This window comes from Helobdella robusta (genome assembly GCF_000326865.2).
Source record: "Helobdella robusta unplaced genomic scaffold HELROscaffold_2, whole genome shotgun sequence".
Lineage (NCBI taxonomy): Eukaryota > Metazoa > Annelida > Clitellata > Rhynchobdellida > Glossiphoniidae > Helobdella > Helobdella robusta.
In genome coordinates, this window is record NW_008704083.1 from 220,174 (window position 1) to 238,717 (window position 18,544).

Genomic DNA, 18,544 nt, shown 5'->3' on the forward strand with positions numbered 1-18,544 from the left:
TTGGAGCTGGTTGGTTGATTGGTTGATTGGTTGGTTGGTTGGTTGGTAGGTTGGTAGGTTGGTAGGTTGGTTGATTGGTTGATTGGTTGGTTGGTTGGTTGGTTGGTAGGTTGGTAGGTTGGTCGGTTGGTTGGTAGGTTGGATGGATAGTTGGTTGGTTGGTTGGTTGATTGGTTGGTTGGTTGATTGGTTGGTTGGTTGGTTGGTCCGTTGATTGGTTGGTTGGTAGGTTTGTCGGTTGATTGGCTGATAGAGTGATTGATTAAATAAATTGCTAACTGTTTGTAGATTTGTTTATAGGTAGGTTTCAGTGTTGGATGGCTGGTTTGCTAGTTGATTGATTGATTGGCTGGTTAAATTTATGAATAATTGATTAATTAGATTGTTGATTGACTAATTGATTGAATTTACAACGATTTCTTTATGTATTTTGTCAGTTGTTTTATTATCTTAATGCAAATTAAGTTCTTTTAATTTAAAAAAAATGTTGTTTAGCAAATTGTTTTATAAAAACATTTTAAGGAATTTAGGATCTTTGAAAATTATGATTTTACCAGTTTTGTTTATTAGAGATGTAAAAATTTAAAAAATAAGATAAAAAATATATTTAGTTTTATTAATAAATAAAAACAAAATAAATGAATGAATAACAAAATGATTTGTGATTCCGACAGCATATTTCACAATGACAGTATCTGGCATCCTACTGGTTCTCTCTCTTCTCGTTATCTCCCTCATCTGCCTCGTCAAACATTACAGGTTGTAATGATGATGATGATGATAATGAAGATAATTAAGATGATGAAAAGGATAATGATAATTATGGCGATGGTGATGATATGAATGATGATGATGGTGGTGGTGATGATGATAATAAATACTGAAAAAAGAAAAAGTCGATGATGATTGTTGTGATGGTGATGATTGTTGTGGGATGTGATGATGATGATGACTAGAACAATGTTCATGATGATGATGATGATGATGATGATATGATGATGGTAATAGTAGTAATGGTGATAATCATGTGATGAAAAAAAAACAAAACAAAATAGGAGCCAAACATAAAAAATGGCGATTCAATTCAATGGCGAATTAAAAAAGTATTCAGAAAATTCAGAACTTCAATTGAAAAATTAAACATTTTTCACCAATTTTCAATGAATAATTTTTATTTTATTTCGTGAAAAAATTTCTCACCTAGACGTTTAATATTTTACCCCATCAAATCAAATTTTATTATCCTCACTTCACAGTTTGTATTGTATTGCATTTTCTTTTGTATGTTTTTTGTTTGTTTTTTTTTGTTTGTCTGTTTTAAAGATAATTTGATATTTTTGGGATTTGATTGCGTGATTATATAATTTTAATTTTTTCCATTATTTTTATTACAGAATGACTTCAATTTCATTCTCTCAACTTTTTTCTCCAGCACTCTCTTTATCTCACTTTCTTTCTTTCTCTCTCTCTCTCTCTCTCTCTCTCTCTTTCCATCTCTTTCTTACCTTTTTTCATGTTTTCTTTTTCTCTTTCCCTCTCTTTCCCATTCTTTCAATTCTTTATAATTGAACTCTATCTCTCTCTTTTTATCTTTCTCTTCTTTTCAAATTTTTAACTCTCTTTATATTTGTCACTTTCTTTGCTCTATCCGAAGTTTTTTTAATTTGCTATCTCTCTCTATCTCTCTCTCTATCCTTCTTTTTCTCTCTCTTTCATTTTCTTTTTCTCTTTCTCTCTACTCCTTTACTCTCAACTTTCACAATTTTATTCTATTCTAAGTTATTTTAATTTGCTGTTTCTCTCTCTCTCTCTTTTTCTCTCTCTCTGCTTTATCTTTCTCATTCTTTTTTTCTTTCTTTCTTTCACTTTCTCTATCTTTTCCTCGTTTACTTTCAACTTTTGATTTCACAATTTTACATTCAGTTATAATTTGTTCTCTCCATTCTTCACCGCACTCACACCTCACGATTAGCCCAAGGTAGGGCATCAACTGCATGCTTCTCAGCGAGTCTCCTCGTTTATGGTTTGCGAGGATTCAATTTTTATTGTTTTCTTTGTATCGAAGGTGTATTTTTTGGTATTTTGTCATTTGGATTTTTCGTATTTGTTTTTTAATGTTGGCTGATGTTAATTTTATAATGTATCAGTTTTGTCGCAATTAATTTTGAAAAGCGTTTCATTTTTTTTTGATGATTTTATTATTAATTTTTTTTTCAAAAATTCCTTTTATTATTTAAATTTTTATATTTATTTCCTTACTTCATATTTCTTTCATTTGCATCACCATCCATTCATCTTGACTTATTATATTTTTTACAAAAAGCATTACTGAGCCGTGCAAATGATGGCAATAAACTACCCTCCAGCCAAACATGAAAAACTTTATTTATTAACTCAATTAGGAACAATAAACACGAAAACCAATACAGATATGAATGTGATTTCTTGCCCAACTATACAATGTTCTTGGACAACTCTATACACATTTTAAACACTCGTTCAACAATGTGCCCCATAAATTTACAAAACTAAAAAAATACCAAATCAAATCAAAAAATTTAAATGAACATGAAAATAGATTTCTGAGTTATAATTCTTTCATTTGCAAACAAATTTGTAAATATATTACATGTAAACACAAGCCTACATACGAAGACACTTTACACAATCACTCAAACATAGAAACACCTTTGAGAGTAGATATACAACATGCAAAGACACACACACAAGTAAACAAACTAACAAACAACCAGCCAACCAAACACATAAATAAATGAGCAGAGGTTTTTATAGTTAAAACAAATGAGTCTCACACATATCTGTCAGACGATCAACTCCTCTCTCGCTGCAAACATGCAAGCGCGCGAATGCACACATACACACACATACACACACACGCAAGCACACACACACGCAAACACACACACACGCAAACACACGCAAATACAGTTTGATTCTTTTGTTCACACAAGTAGATATTTTTTACAAGAAATAATTTTTTTATTTTCTCCAGCACCATCATATTTCTCATTTTAATAAAACTTTTACTTTAAGTTTACTAATAATTAATGTTAAAAAATTACATAAAGTAAAAACAATTGAAAAAACTTGCAAACAAATTATTCATTTTGTTGTAACCTTTGAACGCTCGTTACTACCAACACCAATTTTATAAACTTTAAACGATCTCTATATTTCCATCACCAGTGATGTAGCTTCCAACAAAATTTTTGATAGATGAACACAGCTGCTTCAAACGCAAACTTTGTTGAACTTTTATTTGATTGCTAGCAGTAATAGAAACACCAAACTAATCCGAGTAACTACATAAATCACATTTACGACTTCGCTTCAAACCTCGCTTTTGACATCGCCACTCTGCTCCTTATACAGTCTCTGCAGTAGATCTTTACAATCCTCTATGGTATGAAAAGATTCTATAGTTAACAACCGATTGACGAGTAATAAAGATAACAAATATAACAAGATTACGATAATTAATTATATAACGTAATTCCACCATTCCCGCGGTTTTTACGATATTCATCTATCCTAATTTTCATCCGTTGAAATCTTTCCAAACCATCGCAAATAACGTACATCCACAAACGTGTTAACCTTGACACGCGCATAAAACACATGCACACGCACATGAAAAACATACACCTGCACACACATCTCCACATGCACACACGTACACGCACATACACGTGTGTGCACGCACACGAACATGAAAATAAAAATGTGTATCCAGCGCAAAATGCGAAGGATGTACGCGTTTATTTATTTATTTATATACGTCACACTCACGACCATGACGTCAGACTCCTTTTATTCTTCTGCACTCGTTTGTGAAGCGCAACTTGTGACGTCACTGCTGCTATTTTTATTCGTACGTCATTTCTTTTTTATTTTTTTATAGATCTCTTTTTTATTTTGCTAAATTATTATTTTTTCTTTTTTATTTTGCTAAATTTTTTGTCGTTTCGTTTTCACCTTTTGAGAGCATTCCATTACTTTTGCTGATAACTTTCTCTTGAAAGTTTTCCCTGGTATTCGTTTGTTTCCATTTGAGTTTGAATGTCGATTCTTTCATTAGTGCAAACATCTGTTGATTAAAACTTTTGCTTGGAAAAATTTAAAGTTGCAGGGTCTGCAAGAAAAATTATTTTTTGAACAACAAATAAACAAACAAACAAATAAACAGAAAATTAGTTGCCCAAGAAACCAAAGATGACGATCTATCGAAGCAGAAGGACGATCCAACCGCTGCAATCAGCACACCCATGCTACCAAACATCAACAACAGCAACAACAACATCAGCAACAACAACATCAACTACTACACAACATCAACAAACCACCATCAACAACATCTGCAAATGCAACAAAACAATTTCAACAATTCAGCAACAACGACTAGGACAAACATCGTGAAGAGTTTGTATTCAGATGGCGTCCTCTATGAGACGACGTTTGATGCTGTGAATGTTGCAACGTGCGACCAACAGTCTTGCAACAACAAGGACAACACACATTTTAACAGTTGCGATGATCCCAACTTTGTTGCGCACAATCCCGGAAACGTGAATGATTACAAAAACTCTAAATACAACAAGCGTCTGCTTCATTTCAACTCTCAAAACCACAACAACAAACACAACATCATCACCACCACCACCACCAACAGCAACAACATCGCATGCAACAGCAACACATTCAACAACAGGCCCCACAACAAAACCAACAACATCATGTTTAACAACATCAACAACGACAACATAAACAATAACAACAGCATCGCCAACAATTATTGTAATGTATCTACCTTGCCAATAAACCGAATGCTCATGAAAGAGAACACCGCCAAGCCATCGGTCACGTTCTGCAACAACGATGTAACATTCTACAACCACACACATAGACCGCATCACCAACAATCACGCCTTTCATCAAAATCTCAACAACATTTTTTAAACAATTTGTCAGCCCTATCTCCAACATCTCCCACGAACGTCTCAAACTCCACAATCGGCAACCCCATAAATGTGACCAATCAGCCAAAGAAGTTGCTAAACCCGCCACTCGTGGAGATGCTGGCGCATAAAAACGTTCAAAATCAGCAAATAGGTCAAACCGATTTTAATAAATTTGTTACCATCAACAACAACAGCAACAGCAACAGCAATGATGTCATAATCAAGAATGACATCAGCAGCAACGACATCAAGAGTACTAACACTTTTGTAAGCAGCAAGCCAAACAACAACACAATTAATGTAAACAAAAACAACAACAACAGCAACAACAACAACATAAAAACAGACAATCAAAGATCGTATACATGCCAGACCGTTAACAGAAATTTCAACAACAAACTCATCAACACCAACAACTCAACTTTAAATAACATCATCCACAACAACTTATCGCCGCCAAAGAACATTATCAATAACTGTTTCACCACATGCAATAACATTACCAACAACAACCTCCCAATTTCCTCTATAGAATCCAACAACACAACGTCAACAACATCAACGACATTGACAAACAACAACAACAACAGCACTTCAATGACAAACAACAACAACATCAATGACGACGAAGATAACAATCGTTACATTAAATTTCCCATGAACAATCGTCAATTTGACAATGATACGATAATGTTTTAAAAACGTTTATGACCTAATAAAGGATTAATGATAGTTTGATTGATTGATTGAACAAATGACTGATTGATTGATTGGTTGATTGATTGATTGATTCATTGATTGATTGATTCATTGATTGATTCATTGATTGATTCATTGATAGAATAGTAGATTGATCGGTCAGTCGGTCAGTCGGTTGGTTGGTCAAACTGTCTGGCTGGTTGATTGGTTGATTAATTGGCTAGCTAGCTTGTTGGATGGTTGGCATTTTAATCTATTTTTATACACACACACAAACAATGTAACAATTATTCTGTACATATAAACAACTTCGTTTTATCGAAACTTCGCTATAAACGTCCCATCTAAATGATTTAACTAACTTGAGTGGACAAGATGTTACTGGACAAGAATTAATTTCAAACTTGTAATGTCAGTAATTCATTTCAATTTAATTTGATCACAAAACGTTGATGAAATGTACGCTAATGCGAAATGTAAATAAATATAAATAAAAAAAAAACATTTTTATTACTATATTTATTATTATTGTTATTATGATTTAATATTATCATTATTATTTTATTACATTCACGCCAAAGAATTTATTCTAATTAAATTTTTTTAAAAACATTTATCATTGAGGCTTACATATTTAATTTTTGAATATTTTTTTTGATTAAAACTTAATCAAACGTTGTTTTACGTGGTTCTTTCACTGCAAAATTAATTAAACAATTATCTTATTTCATTTGTGTTACTCCTTATTTGTGAAAAAACTTAGTTATTAACCGATTAATTAAATTAACAAACATAATTGAATTAAAAATAATGAAAGCCAACTATACTATATTTATTAAGAAATGTTTACTTGACTTCAATTTTTCTTAGTAACAATACATTGTTATAATTCTTCATGGAAGAAAAAATTTGCCGTGAAAACTGAACAAATGTAACACGCTGCTAACTATTAATTGTCGTGAAATTGTGATAACAATCTATTATAACTATTTGTATTTTATTTTTATTATTACTCCCAATGTGTATTTTTTAGTTTAGTTCTTATATTAATTTCATTAATATTATTGCTGTTGTTTTTATTGTTGTTGTTAATGGTGTCATTGTAAGAGCAGGATTTAAAAAAGTATATGTGTGTGTCTGTGTGTGTGTGTTTATGTGTGTGTGCGTGTATGTGTCTGTCTGTGTATGTGTGTGTGTTTTTAATATTCATTTATTGTGTTTCAGTATGTGAAAGTTGCAATAATATTGTCCAATACTATATGAAAAAAACACTTGATGTATTGTTTTATCTTTGTTTAAGGTAAAAAAAAATTATTAGATCTGATTACATTTTTTTATAAAAAATATGGAAAAATTAACCATAAATGTAATTATTTACGTTCAATAATAAAAAATTTTACCATAACTATTTTTAAAAATAATAATTATTATTTTTTTTTATTATTAATAAAATTATTATTAATTATTATTTTAATTCTAATAATTTCTATTTTTTTTCTTATTTTAATCGTCCACAAATGTTATAACACGGTTTACATGTTACGATTGATTGTCGAAATAAATCAGCCATTGGTTCTCGTGTTTCGTCTCTAATAGTTCACGGCCTAAGGTTAGCGAGGCATATTATTTCGACACTTTATCATCATATCGTCATCATCGCGGCCATCAGCGTCGTCGTCATCATCATCATTTTCGAGAAAATAATGGTTTTGTTGTAGTAATGTTATCATCAGCAAACGATGTTACCATTATCATGGGATCTTTTTAATTTTTGCAGTTTTTAAGCCAACTTCCATTTTAATAATACTCTACTTTTTTATAGTTTCATTTTTAATCATTCTTGATTTCAATTAATGGTTATTGTTTTCATCACCACCACCATCATCACCATCATCATTTTCATCATCATCAACATCATCATCATCATCATTCATCATCATCATCAACATCACCATCATCATTCATCATCATCATCAACATCACCATCATCATTCATCATCATCATCACCATCACCATCATCATTCATCATCATCATCACAATCACCATCATCATTCATCATCATCATCATCATCAACATCATCAAAGTCATTACCATTTATTTTCTAATCATTCTACCCCAATTTTCGTAGTTTCAGTCACAACCATCGTCATCATCATTCTCAGCTAGTGGTGCAATTTAGTTTTGATATATCGAAGTTTATTCGGGTATAAATCCCGGATATATCGGATACACAATTGGTAAGAGTGTAGAGTATTCGATATTTGTGTGTTTGCACTGGTTGCAATGCTGCAGAGACACTTTGTTATAACGAAGTTCGATGTATTCGAGTATATAATGAAAGAATGTGATTAGGTCGGTTTAATTGGATTGTAAAGGCATCGAGTGTTGATGGTTGTAAGAATGAAGAAGAAAAAGATGATGATGATGATGGTGGTAGGGGTGATGATGATGATGATGATGGTGCTGGTGGTGGTGATGAGGACGATGATGTCAATGATCACAATGATGATTGTAATGATGAATGATAATAATGATAATAAAAAAGAAGATGATGCATATGACGACGACGACGATGATGATGATGAGAATAATTACGATTGCGCTAACGATGTTGATGATGACGATAATATAATATGAACATGTTTCCGAGCGAAAGAACTCCATGTTCAGAATGAACTCAATGTACTTACTCGCAGTACTTAATAGCTCTAAGTACTTTTTAGATTTTCTCGTTAAAAAGAGGCCTCTCTCTCTATAATGACTCCTTCACGAGCGGAAATAATGAGAAAAATATCATTCGAATTGTTGCGTTACGTTCGGAGACGACAGTTTCTTCATGCCGATTGCTCTTCCTTTCAACAATGTTTAATTGTTTAGCTACGTCTAGGGATTTTAGGGATAATTTTCAATCTGAATTTATTAATTTTTTTGAAAAACTGTAACATTCAATGAATAAGATAAAGAATAATTAACCAAGTGTTGTTAGTTTATTTTATGAAAGTCTATGGTAGCAAAACGAATCGATATATAAAGAGTTTGAACTTGTTTACAAGAGCTTCACCACACATTCTCGCTTATATCTGTAGAGTGTAAAATTATTACTGAATAGAATGTTTGAGAAAAAAAGCAGACCCACAAACAAGGCTCGTAAGCATACATGCATATGGATGTAACAACACAAGAACAACGCACAAACCTATGCCTATACACATACATACATATATATATATATATAAACATATACAAACATATATACAAAAACATACAAACGGATATGACAACATATACACACAACAACTCGCAAACCATTACGTTCAAATTCATCAACAAACACACACACACACAAACAAGCAGACATAAACAGTGATACAGATCACATTTCATGTTTATTGCCAAGATTGTTCGTATGATTGTTGTTCTACGCAGAGACAATAACACAGACATGGGACGCACTTCGTTTAGCATTCATTGACTTTATTGTGCTGTTTGTATTTCTGTAGTGCGCGCGTGTGTGTGTACGTGTGTGTGAGTGTGTGTACGTGTGTGTGTGTGTGTGTGTGTGTGTGTGTGTGTGTGTGTGTGTGTGTGTCGGTGGGTATATGAATGAGTATACAAAAGTATTTTTACATATTTGTGGAGATGTATATGAGTGAGTCTTTATGTGTTGGTGTGTGTTGTTGTGTGTGTGTTTTTATGTGTGCTACGTGTGTGTGAGTGAATCAGTTTGTGTGCATGCTATCGGAAATATTAATAGCACTGGAAAGTTGCTTCATGGAAAAAGTGTTGTTTATCGCCTAGTTGGAATGAAGCAGCGTCACCAGATGGAGTGCCGGTAAGCAAGTGAAAGACGGCTAAAAATGATTATTAAAATTCAAATAATATTATAAAGTTTTTTTATTTATTTGTTATAAAAAATGACACAGAGGCCAAAATCAAGTTTACTATGAAATTTTGTAAACAAAATAGAAGTGATAATTAAAGCAAATTCAAGCATTCAAAATGATTTGTGATCATATATGAACATATAGAGAGATCTTTCATTTGTATTAACAACAAATCGAAATAGTTATAGTCAGTTTTAGAAACACAAGCAACACAAACGTTATAAAAAACACACAAAAACACGATCATAACAACCTTGAAAACTAAGATTTTTTGAAGAAAAAAAATAGTAAAAAAATGGCGAAACAAACATGTAAAAACCTTGTGAAGATAGTTACAACAATTTTAAGAAAGATAATGCACGTCATAAAATAAAAAAAAATTGTCAGTGTCTTTTTTACTTCACTTGTTCTTAAAGCATGAACGACACATACATACGCACATACCAAAACCACACAGACACACACACACTGACACACACACGCGCGCGTAAACCTCGCATCACACACATTTCACGTGATGAAAGATGTTTAATAGGGATGGTCGATTCTTATTTGAAACTAGGCAACTTAAAAAACAACAACCATTACTACTGTCGCTACTACAACTACTATTACTACTACTACTACTACTACTACTACTACTACAACTACTATTACTACTTCAAAGACAACAACAACAGAGATAACAACAAAAACAAAGACAACAACAACACAAAAGAAAACAACAAAGACTGCCAACAACAAAAGCAAGAATGGCGTCACGAGGGGTTTTGCGCCAGATTAAGTAGCTGAACTAATGCTGGCTGCAATGAGATAATGAAAATATTGTGTGAGGTGAATGCAAGGAAAAATATTTCTAACAGAATTTTGTCTTTTGTCGTTGCTTCTTCGCTTTTCAATGTTTTGTATTTTTGTTTGTGTGTCGGTTTGTATGTTTGTGCGTATTTGTGTTTGTTGTATATTTTCGAGTGAGTTTGTATGTTTTTTTAGTGCGTGTGTTTGTATGTTTTTTGTGAGTGTTTGTATGCGTGTTGGAATTATTTTTTGTTTGTTTGAGGCCTGGTTGTTGTTTACTATAATGGCTTTGTATATAAAATTAAACAGATGACAAAAATTCACTTTAATCTTATTCTGTGATGTATGTGCTCTTTATTATTTGGTATGTATTATATTACAGGTTCTGTAACATTTATATATCATTATTCCTATATGACATTTTGTTTCGTCTCGTTTGTGTTGGAAGTTTATAATTTCAATCAATAATTCAACATGATCTCATGTTGAACTTGAGCTCGCTATTGTTTGTTACAAATTTTGTGAGTTTTTGCTTTTGTCTTACTGCGTTTTGTTTAGCAGTTTTTAATAATTTTTCATTTTCATGATTTTTAAATAAAGTTGCGTCATTTTTAATGTTGAAATTAATTTATAATGATTTTAAAACATTTAATTCGTTTCCAAAATCTTCACAGGAATGTATCAAAGTACTTTACGTTTTTAGACTCTTTTAGTTGTGTTTGATTAAATTACCTTGCAACAATTGGTTTTGTCATACAAGTATAACACGAGTCAAACTATTTTTAAAGGGCTTTTATGTTTTATTAGTGAAGAAAAGCAATTTTATAAAATTTATAACTCAGTACTGTATGCAATTGATATTTGTCAAATATACATATTTGACAGATTTTATGTTTTTTAACACACCTATATGAAATAATTTTTTTAATTTGTATAAGATTCTTTGTAACATCTAGCGAATCAGATTATTTTAACTTGTTTATTCACTCAGTTCACATAGTTTATTTTTTTACTCTCACCTTATAAAGTGGTTATATAATTTCAGGACTCTGTTAATGGAAAAAAAAACCCCTGTCGCCCTTTGACTATAACTCTGTCATTAATTCATCATTTAAATTTAAAATATTGTGGGATTCGATGAAAAAACAAAGAAATGAGACTACAAAGTTAAATAAATAACAGGTTTTCTGAGTCGAATTTTAATCCAAGCATAAAATATAATGGATACCAATGGATTTATTAGGATCCAAACTAAGTGGATAATAGATGAATTGGTCGTAAGATGACTGGCTCGTTTCAAAGAGACCTTCCTTTCCGTGTTTTATGACGTAATTGCAGTTACTTCCTGACGTCATTTTGGTCTGATGAGATGATAACGATGAGGAATACGATGATGATGATAATAATAATAATAATAATAATGACTCCACAGCTTAAGATGGTTGATGAAAATGATTACGCTTAAAATAAACATTCACCATCGCAACAATCATAACATAGCATAACATAAAACCACAAAATCATACAAACAACATATACTTAAACGCCAGGCAAAAACATACAAACAAAGATATACAAACATTAGCATACATAAAGACCAAACAACCATATACAAACAGCAGCACCATCACTCAAACGTAGACATGTGACTGCATCTCTGAAAGCAAACAATCCCATCGGTCAAGCAAGTAATTAAACCATTACGACGATATTGCTCCACCAAATTAATGAATGTATCTCGTTTTTCGTACTAGTAGACATATCAACCTAGATGTTAGTTGCAATGAATGGTTTTGATAGTAGCAATGGTGATCATTTGGATTCCAGTCAAAGATAACGATGATAATAACTTTTAATAAAACTTAAAGTAGCTAAAAACATAAATTTCAAGTTAATTAACTTTAATCCCAACTAACTAATTCAATTAAAATTGTGTCATCATGTAAGATAACATCGCAATTCGAAATCATCCATTTCCCCCGTTCTGACGAGCTTGAAGACATTCGTACAGGCTTAAATTGGCACTCTTGACATTATGAACTCTGCTCTCTGTGACTCGCTGATTAAAAATCTTGGATGAAGAAGTCAAAGCACAAGTGCACATGTAAATATATACATACACGCGTACCCACACATGGACGTATACACACACACGCATACGTTTTAACATACATAAGCCATGAACACACTTACATAGAAAAGTAATCCAAAATTTAGAGGAATGTACAAGATTTGTTAATAGAATATGATGATGATTTATCATTTTAAATAAAAAAAAATTTTTCCAAAAAAGTTAAACGGATGACTGAGATTTGTTAACAGAATAAGATAGTGGGTTCGTGATAGTAGATTAGCTTTCTTTTTTAAGGCACCTTTTAATATTTTGTTGTAAAATCATAAAAAAGCCAAAAACCTCATCCAAACTTGAAGTTTAAATAAACCATTTAAATATTAATAGGCACGAAGGAAAAAGATATTAAAATATGGTGGTGGCGAAGAAGAAGATGACGAAACAATGGCAAAAAATACAAAAAGATGATGGCGATGATGGTGATTATGATGTACAAGATGGTGACGACCGGAAAAATGGAAATAATAATAATAATAATAATAATAATAATAATAATAAAGAGAAGGCTGACCTCGCTTGGTCGATGGCTTGCAGAAATGAGATAAGAAATTATAACGATTGGCTGGATGTGCAGAGCTGCATGGATGAATCGGACCCGAGCGAGATCATGAAATTTGAAAGAAGTCATTTGTGGTAAAAAAAAAATTTTGGAGCTATTTTTAAATTTTAATTTTTCGGATTTTAAAATTTAGATTTCGCAACTTGCACGATGTTTATGATGTGCAAATGCTTACATGTGATTACTCATTCATGTATCACTAGATGATCTTTCATGCGATAATGTTCAGGAAATGTGTGTTAAATATATGAAGTAAAAACATGGAAAGAAAAAGAGAGAAAGAGAGAGAGAGAAAAAGAAAGAAAAAAAATTGGAGAAAAAGAATGAAAGAGAGAGAAAAAGAGAAAAATACATAAAAAAAGAACGAAAGAAGAAGGAAGTGAGTGAGAGGCAGAGAGAAACAAAAAATAGGAGGAAAAGAGAGAGAGAAGGAGAGAAAGAGAAGGAGAGAGAGAAGAAGAGAGAAGGGAAAAGAGAAGAAGAGAGAGGAAAAGCGGGAAAGAAAGAGAGAGATATTTATTTCAGAGATGACCGACAGCTGGATGAATGTGACTGGTTGGTAAGGGGATACGATCTTTTGATGGCAGAGATAAGCACATACAAATTGCATATACAAAGGCTTATGTGCTTATATTAAACATGCACGTATAAGCACAAGTAAATATACATGCAAACGTTTATAAATACATAATCTATTAATTTATTTGATAAAACTAAATGCTCTTTATTATAAAATAAAATTATAAATGTTTTTTTAATAATTCTCTATAAACATTATACACCAATGTATTTGATTTATTGCAAGGCGTGTTAGTTCGCGATTGGACATTGCCTGACTAATATATCTGTTCGCTTCATTTCTTTTTTGCAACATTTTTTGTTTTTGTTTTTTTTTTGCTGATTCAACCAGTTTATATATAACACTATAAGTTACAATATTTTCTTTTAATTGCTTATTTATATAGGTCAATCTCGGATTTACTTGCATATTAATTTGTAACTGGTATTATAATTCACAATCATATTATTTTCTAATTAATCCTTAAAACAACCATTGGATTTTTTTTTCAATTCTATAAACACGGGAAAATAACTTCCTTGCTCCGTGAATGATAATGGAACAACATGCATGCTTTGTAATATATGGTAGCGCTAACGATGTTTGGCTATCTATTCCATGCAACCTTAACAAATAGGTGCACAACGTTAAACTTATAAACTTGTTAAACTTTTGTTAAACTTATAAACTCAGCAAGAAAAAAAAATTCAATCAGATTATTAATGAGAGTAAAAAATCTTCAAGAGAAGGAAAAATGAGGTGCAAGTAGAAGGAAATTTTGTAAATAAAGATACAAAATTGGAAAAAATGAAGAAACAAAAGAGAGAAAAAAAAGAAAAAACGAGAGAGAAAGATGGAAAAGAGCATAGAGAAAAAGTGAGAGAATAAAAAGGAAGAGAGGGAAATGAACGGAGAACGAGAGGGGTACTATTGGCTGTGCATGGTCAATCCATTAGAATAACAGTCCTGCGTTTTTATGCTTTATTTATCGCCAGACATTTCGATATTAATTCTAATATTAACTTAATGTAGAGTAATTGTGTCATTCTGATTTTAATTTTACTGTTTATCGTGTTTTTTTTCTGTTTATTATGATGTCTAATTCTAAAATTGTTATTATGTAATGATTTTAAGCGTTTGTTGTAACAAAAGTATTAGCAAACTTTTTATTTTTAGCACAATTACTTTTTTAATGACATTATTAAGATCAAAGAAAATTATAATTTTCTATTTTGATTGAATGAATTGAAACTAGTTGCCCGAAAATGATTCTTTCAATATTAACCGCCATTATTCTCTTAAGAACTGCACATAGTAATGTATCACATCACGATAGATCATTCTATCACATGGATGGTCTCTTTTATTCTACAACTATTCAGTTGTCGCAGGGTTCATTTCTGGACAGGATTGAAGTTAGTTCAACTGTCGATTTCTTTTTTTATTAATTTTTATGACAAATTTTTTTAAACCAATTGGTGCGGACAAAATTATGCACTCCATTGTGTAACAGTCTTTATATCTTTTTAGTATTGTGTCATATTACATTATGTTATGGTTATATCAAGTTATTTTGATCTGACACTTTCATTTTAAATTAATATGTTAATAAATCATTACTATTTAAAAAGAATTAACTTTTAAAATTTTGAATTTCTTATTGAATAAACTTTCTTAATATTTTTTTAAGTATTTGATCCACGAACAACATAACACGATAGAAAAGCCAGAAGACTCATTATTAATGAGCAGCCAAGCAAAGCATTCGACTCAAGGCACCAGTCAGTTTAACACGAGTACATTATCGCCACATGTGTTAATGAGCCGCCCACACATCAAGTATTACCAGGATATTAAGAATCTGAAAGGCAACATTTCATTACAAGTCCTGTCGCTATCGTTTGACTCCACCAACAATCTCCTTTTAATGCAAACTGCCGCCAAGGATGAGAGTCGTTTCACGCTCCTGATCGGATCGCTCTGTGGCAAGCTATTTTCGAATTATACACTGTTAGACTATAGTGACTTGCGCGATCGCAGAGACAAGTTTGAGAATATTTTGAAACTGGCATCTTCTGAAGTAAATGTAAAGGGAAAAATTCACAACTTGAGATCTAAGAAGAACGATTTACATGATAAAAACATTGATACCGAATCAAAAACAAACAATTTTCAGCAAAGCAACTTGAACCATCAGCTTGTTTTGTTATACAAAGAAGCGAAAAGTTTAGATTTTGCTAAAATTGGACCATTCGCGATTCACGATAAAAAAATTTTCTTCGTTTTACAAAAGTTTGATCTGTCTGATATAAAATTGAAAACCAACGTTATAGAGATTCGAGAGTTACATTCCAAATGCAGAGACGGATCTGAACTGGAATACCCGATATTAGCCACGGATAGTTTGTTTGATTTGCTGGAATGCTCCACTCACGTGTCGGAAATTGTTAAAGAACAGTACGTGGGTACGAATTCCTTCCGTCCATTGGATGTCTTACTTGTAGTGCCAGACAAGCAGGTTCTCTACTTCTTTATCCAAATTTTAAAAATTTCAAATATCTCGTCGACAGACTCAAGCAAAGCCTCATCCTTTATCGAGTCGATAGTTCAGCTGTACGCCGTTTCAAATCGGTCACAGAACTTCGGTGTTATCTATGAGAAGTTCATCGATTCATATTATTTCAAGTCAGATACATTATTATAAAATTTTAACACTTTTGGTTATACGAAATCATGAACTTTTTAAATTTTTTAAATACGAATCTAGACGAAAATTCATCTAATAATTTTATTTTAGTTAATAAGTTTATTAGTTTATTAGTAACAAAAGCAATTTATTGATAAATATCAGACGAATAAAAATATTTTTTTAAAACATTTAATCAACAGATTTCTTCTAAACCAACTGGGTGGTTTGAGTTACAAGAACAAGTGTTTATGCTGGGCAGCTATTGACCACATCGTCTGCGGTCGATGGATAAATGGTCAGCTGTCTGGGGTTCGAACGCATCTCGAAACTGGAAAGGCCAGCGAAGTTTGTGAAGGTATATACTTATGAGAGACGCAAAATGTTGTATCACTGTTATAAATGTTTTAGATTAAAAAATGTTAAACGTTTATCTTTTTTCATTCATGCAAGACATAAAATATAAGATAAACCACTCAAAAAGATGAACATTGATGTGAACGAAACAGACTTAAGAAGAATGAAGATAAACCACTCAAAAAGATGAACATTGATGTGAACGAAACAGACTTAAGAAGAATGATTTTAAAATAGTTGGCTGCATAATAATAGCCATCAAATGTGACATAATGATATTGAAATGATGAATCATAGCATGGAGGGTAAGGACAATCGAAATATGAATCACGTACAGTTGACTGAACCATCTCATGGGCACGATTGATTAAACCGTCTTCTATTTAGATCCTCTAGCGTTTAGTCAGTCGGATGGAATCAATATTCCAATATCAAGCTTATGCATGCTTGTTCATATATGCATGTGTATGTATGTGTGTGAGAGTCTGTTTGTGTGTGTTTGTGTGTTAGTCTGTTTGTGTAAGAATGTGTGTGTGTGTGTGTGTGTATGTGTGTGTGTGTGTGTGTGTGTGTGTGTGAGAAAGAGAGAGACCATATGTGTTGATGGAAAATATGTGAGAATGTGTATGAATATATTTTCTATGTGCCTCTGACTGACTCCTTATATGTTACGCTATTGAATGTGCATTTTCGTCTGTGAATGTTTATACCTGTTGAAAAATTACGTAACGACGTTTTTGGCACCTCTGATCTGATGTTTGTTTGTTTGTTTGAGGTTCATTTTTGCGCTCTGTTAAAGATGGGATGAACTTTTTATGTAGCTGTGAAAACCGAATGTTATTCTTTTTGAAATTTTTTTTTTATAACAATCTTACAACTTTAAATAGCCATTAGACACAGTAGGCAAAAGCACAAAAATTTATATTTAACGGCAATAAGCTCTTTATACAAATTTATTATTAATTTTTAAAATATACGAAAATACAAAATTATTATTACTAAAATTTTTTGTTCAAACCGCACAGTCTCAGAAACAGATCCGCCATTAGCCAACCTGATAACCGGCATATCAATAGCAAAAATGGAGTTTGGTGGTGAATTGGAAATATACTTCGGCTGTCTGGCCCAAACTGAAAACATGGGAGGATTGGGATTTGTCAGGTCGAACGAGAAGAAAGAATTGGTAAGTCAGGTGTTTAAAATTTCAAACGATAATGTGACGATACGAGCTGGCAGCATGTTGTACGTGGAAAAGTGTTTTGCCAGAAGTTCTGCATCTGTGGTAGTTGGCTTAGTGGGGCTACGTTTATTAGGGGTTTGTGTTTGTTTAGCTGGTTTTATTTTCATAATTTTTTAGTTTTTGTTATGAATAACAATTTTTATTTACCTGTAAATTCACCTTATTATTACATATATTTTTATTTTTTGTTAATTATTTATAATTTATTTGTGTCAAAATTTTTTTTCTATATTTTAAGATTGAAAAATTAAATTAATCGCTTACAAATCTGTAGGATTGCAAGCAACGTATTTGAATTCTGTAGAATTGATATTGGCTAATATAAAATTTTAGAATCCATGTTTGTATAGATTTATATCTTTGAATAATTTAATTTTAAAATTTTTGATCAAATAACGCCAACAAATTTTGTGTTGAAATATTTTTACATCAAAGATATAATTTCTAATCCAAACTTGAGTTTTTGAATTTCAAATATGAAAAGTAATAGTTTCAACTTCAAGTTAAACTTGAAAATGTACACACCCTTCAATAATTCACTCTGCTGCTATCTGAAACTTCCAACTAGCTTTCAATCAGTTTTTTGGATTCTTATGACAACCGCCGTTGTAGCAGTACGGTCTATCAGAGGTACATCTTATTGCCTGAGTGA

General features: G+C 31.8%; 2 protein-coding genes across 2 annotated transcripts; both read left to right on the forward strand.

Moving 5' to 3' along the window:
* Positions 1 to 685: 685 nt before the first annotated feature.
* Positions 686 to 5,678, forward strand: HELRODRAFT_159907 (hypothetical protein; the record flags this gene model as incomplete). Its single annotated transcript, XM_009016951.1, has 2 exons — positions 686 to 759; positions 4,208 to 5,678. The coding sequence occupies 2 exons, from the start codon at positions 686 to 688 to the stop codon at positions 5,676 to 5,678; spliced, it is 1,545 nt and encodes a 514-aa protein (XP_009015199.1).
* Positions 5,679 to 12,843: 7,165 nt separating this feature from the next.
* HELRODRAFT_159908 (hypothetical protein) lies at positions 12,844 to 18,544 on the forward strand (the record flags this gene model as incomplete). The annotated part of the gene is made up of 6 exons (XM_009016952.1): positions 12,844 to 13,124; positions 14,865 to 15,024; positions 15,300 to 16,294; positions 16,499 to 16,653; positions 17,678 to 17,835; positions 18,461 to 18,544. 6 exons carry the CDS (start codon positions 12,844 to 12,846, stop codon positions 18,542 to 18,544), a joined length of 1,833 nt encoding a protein of 610 aa, XP_009015200.1.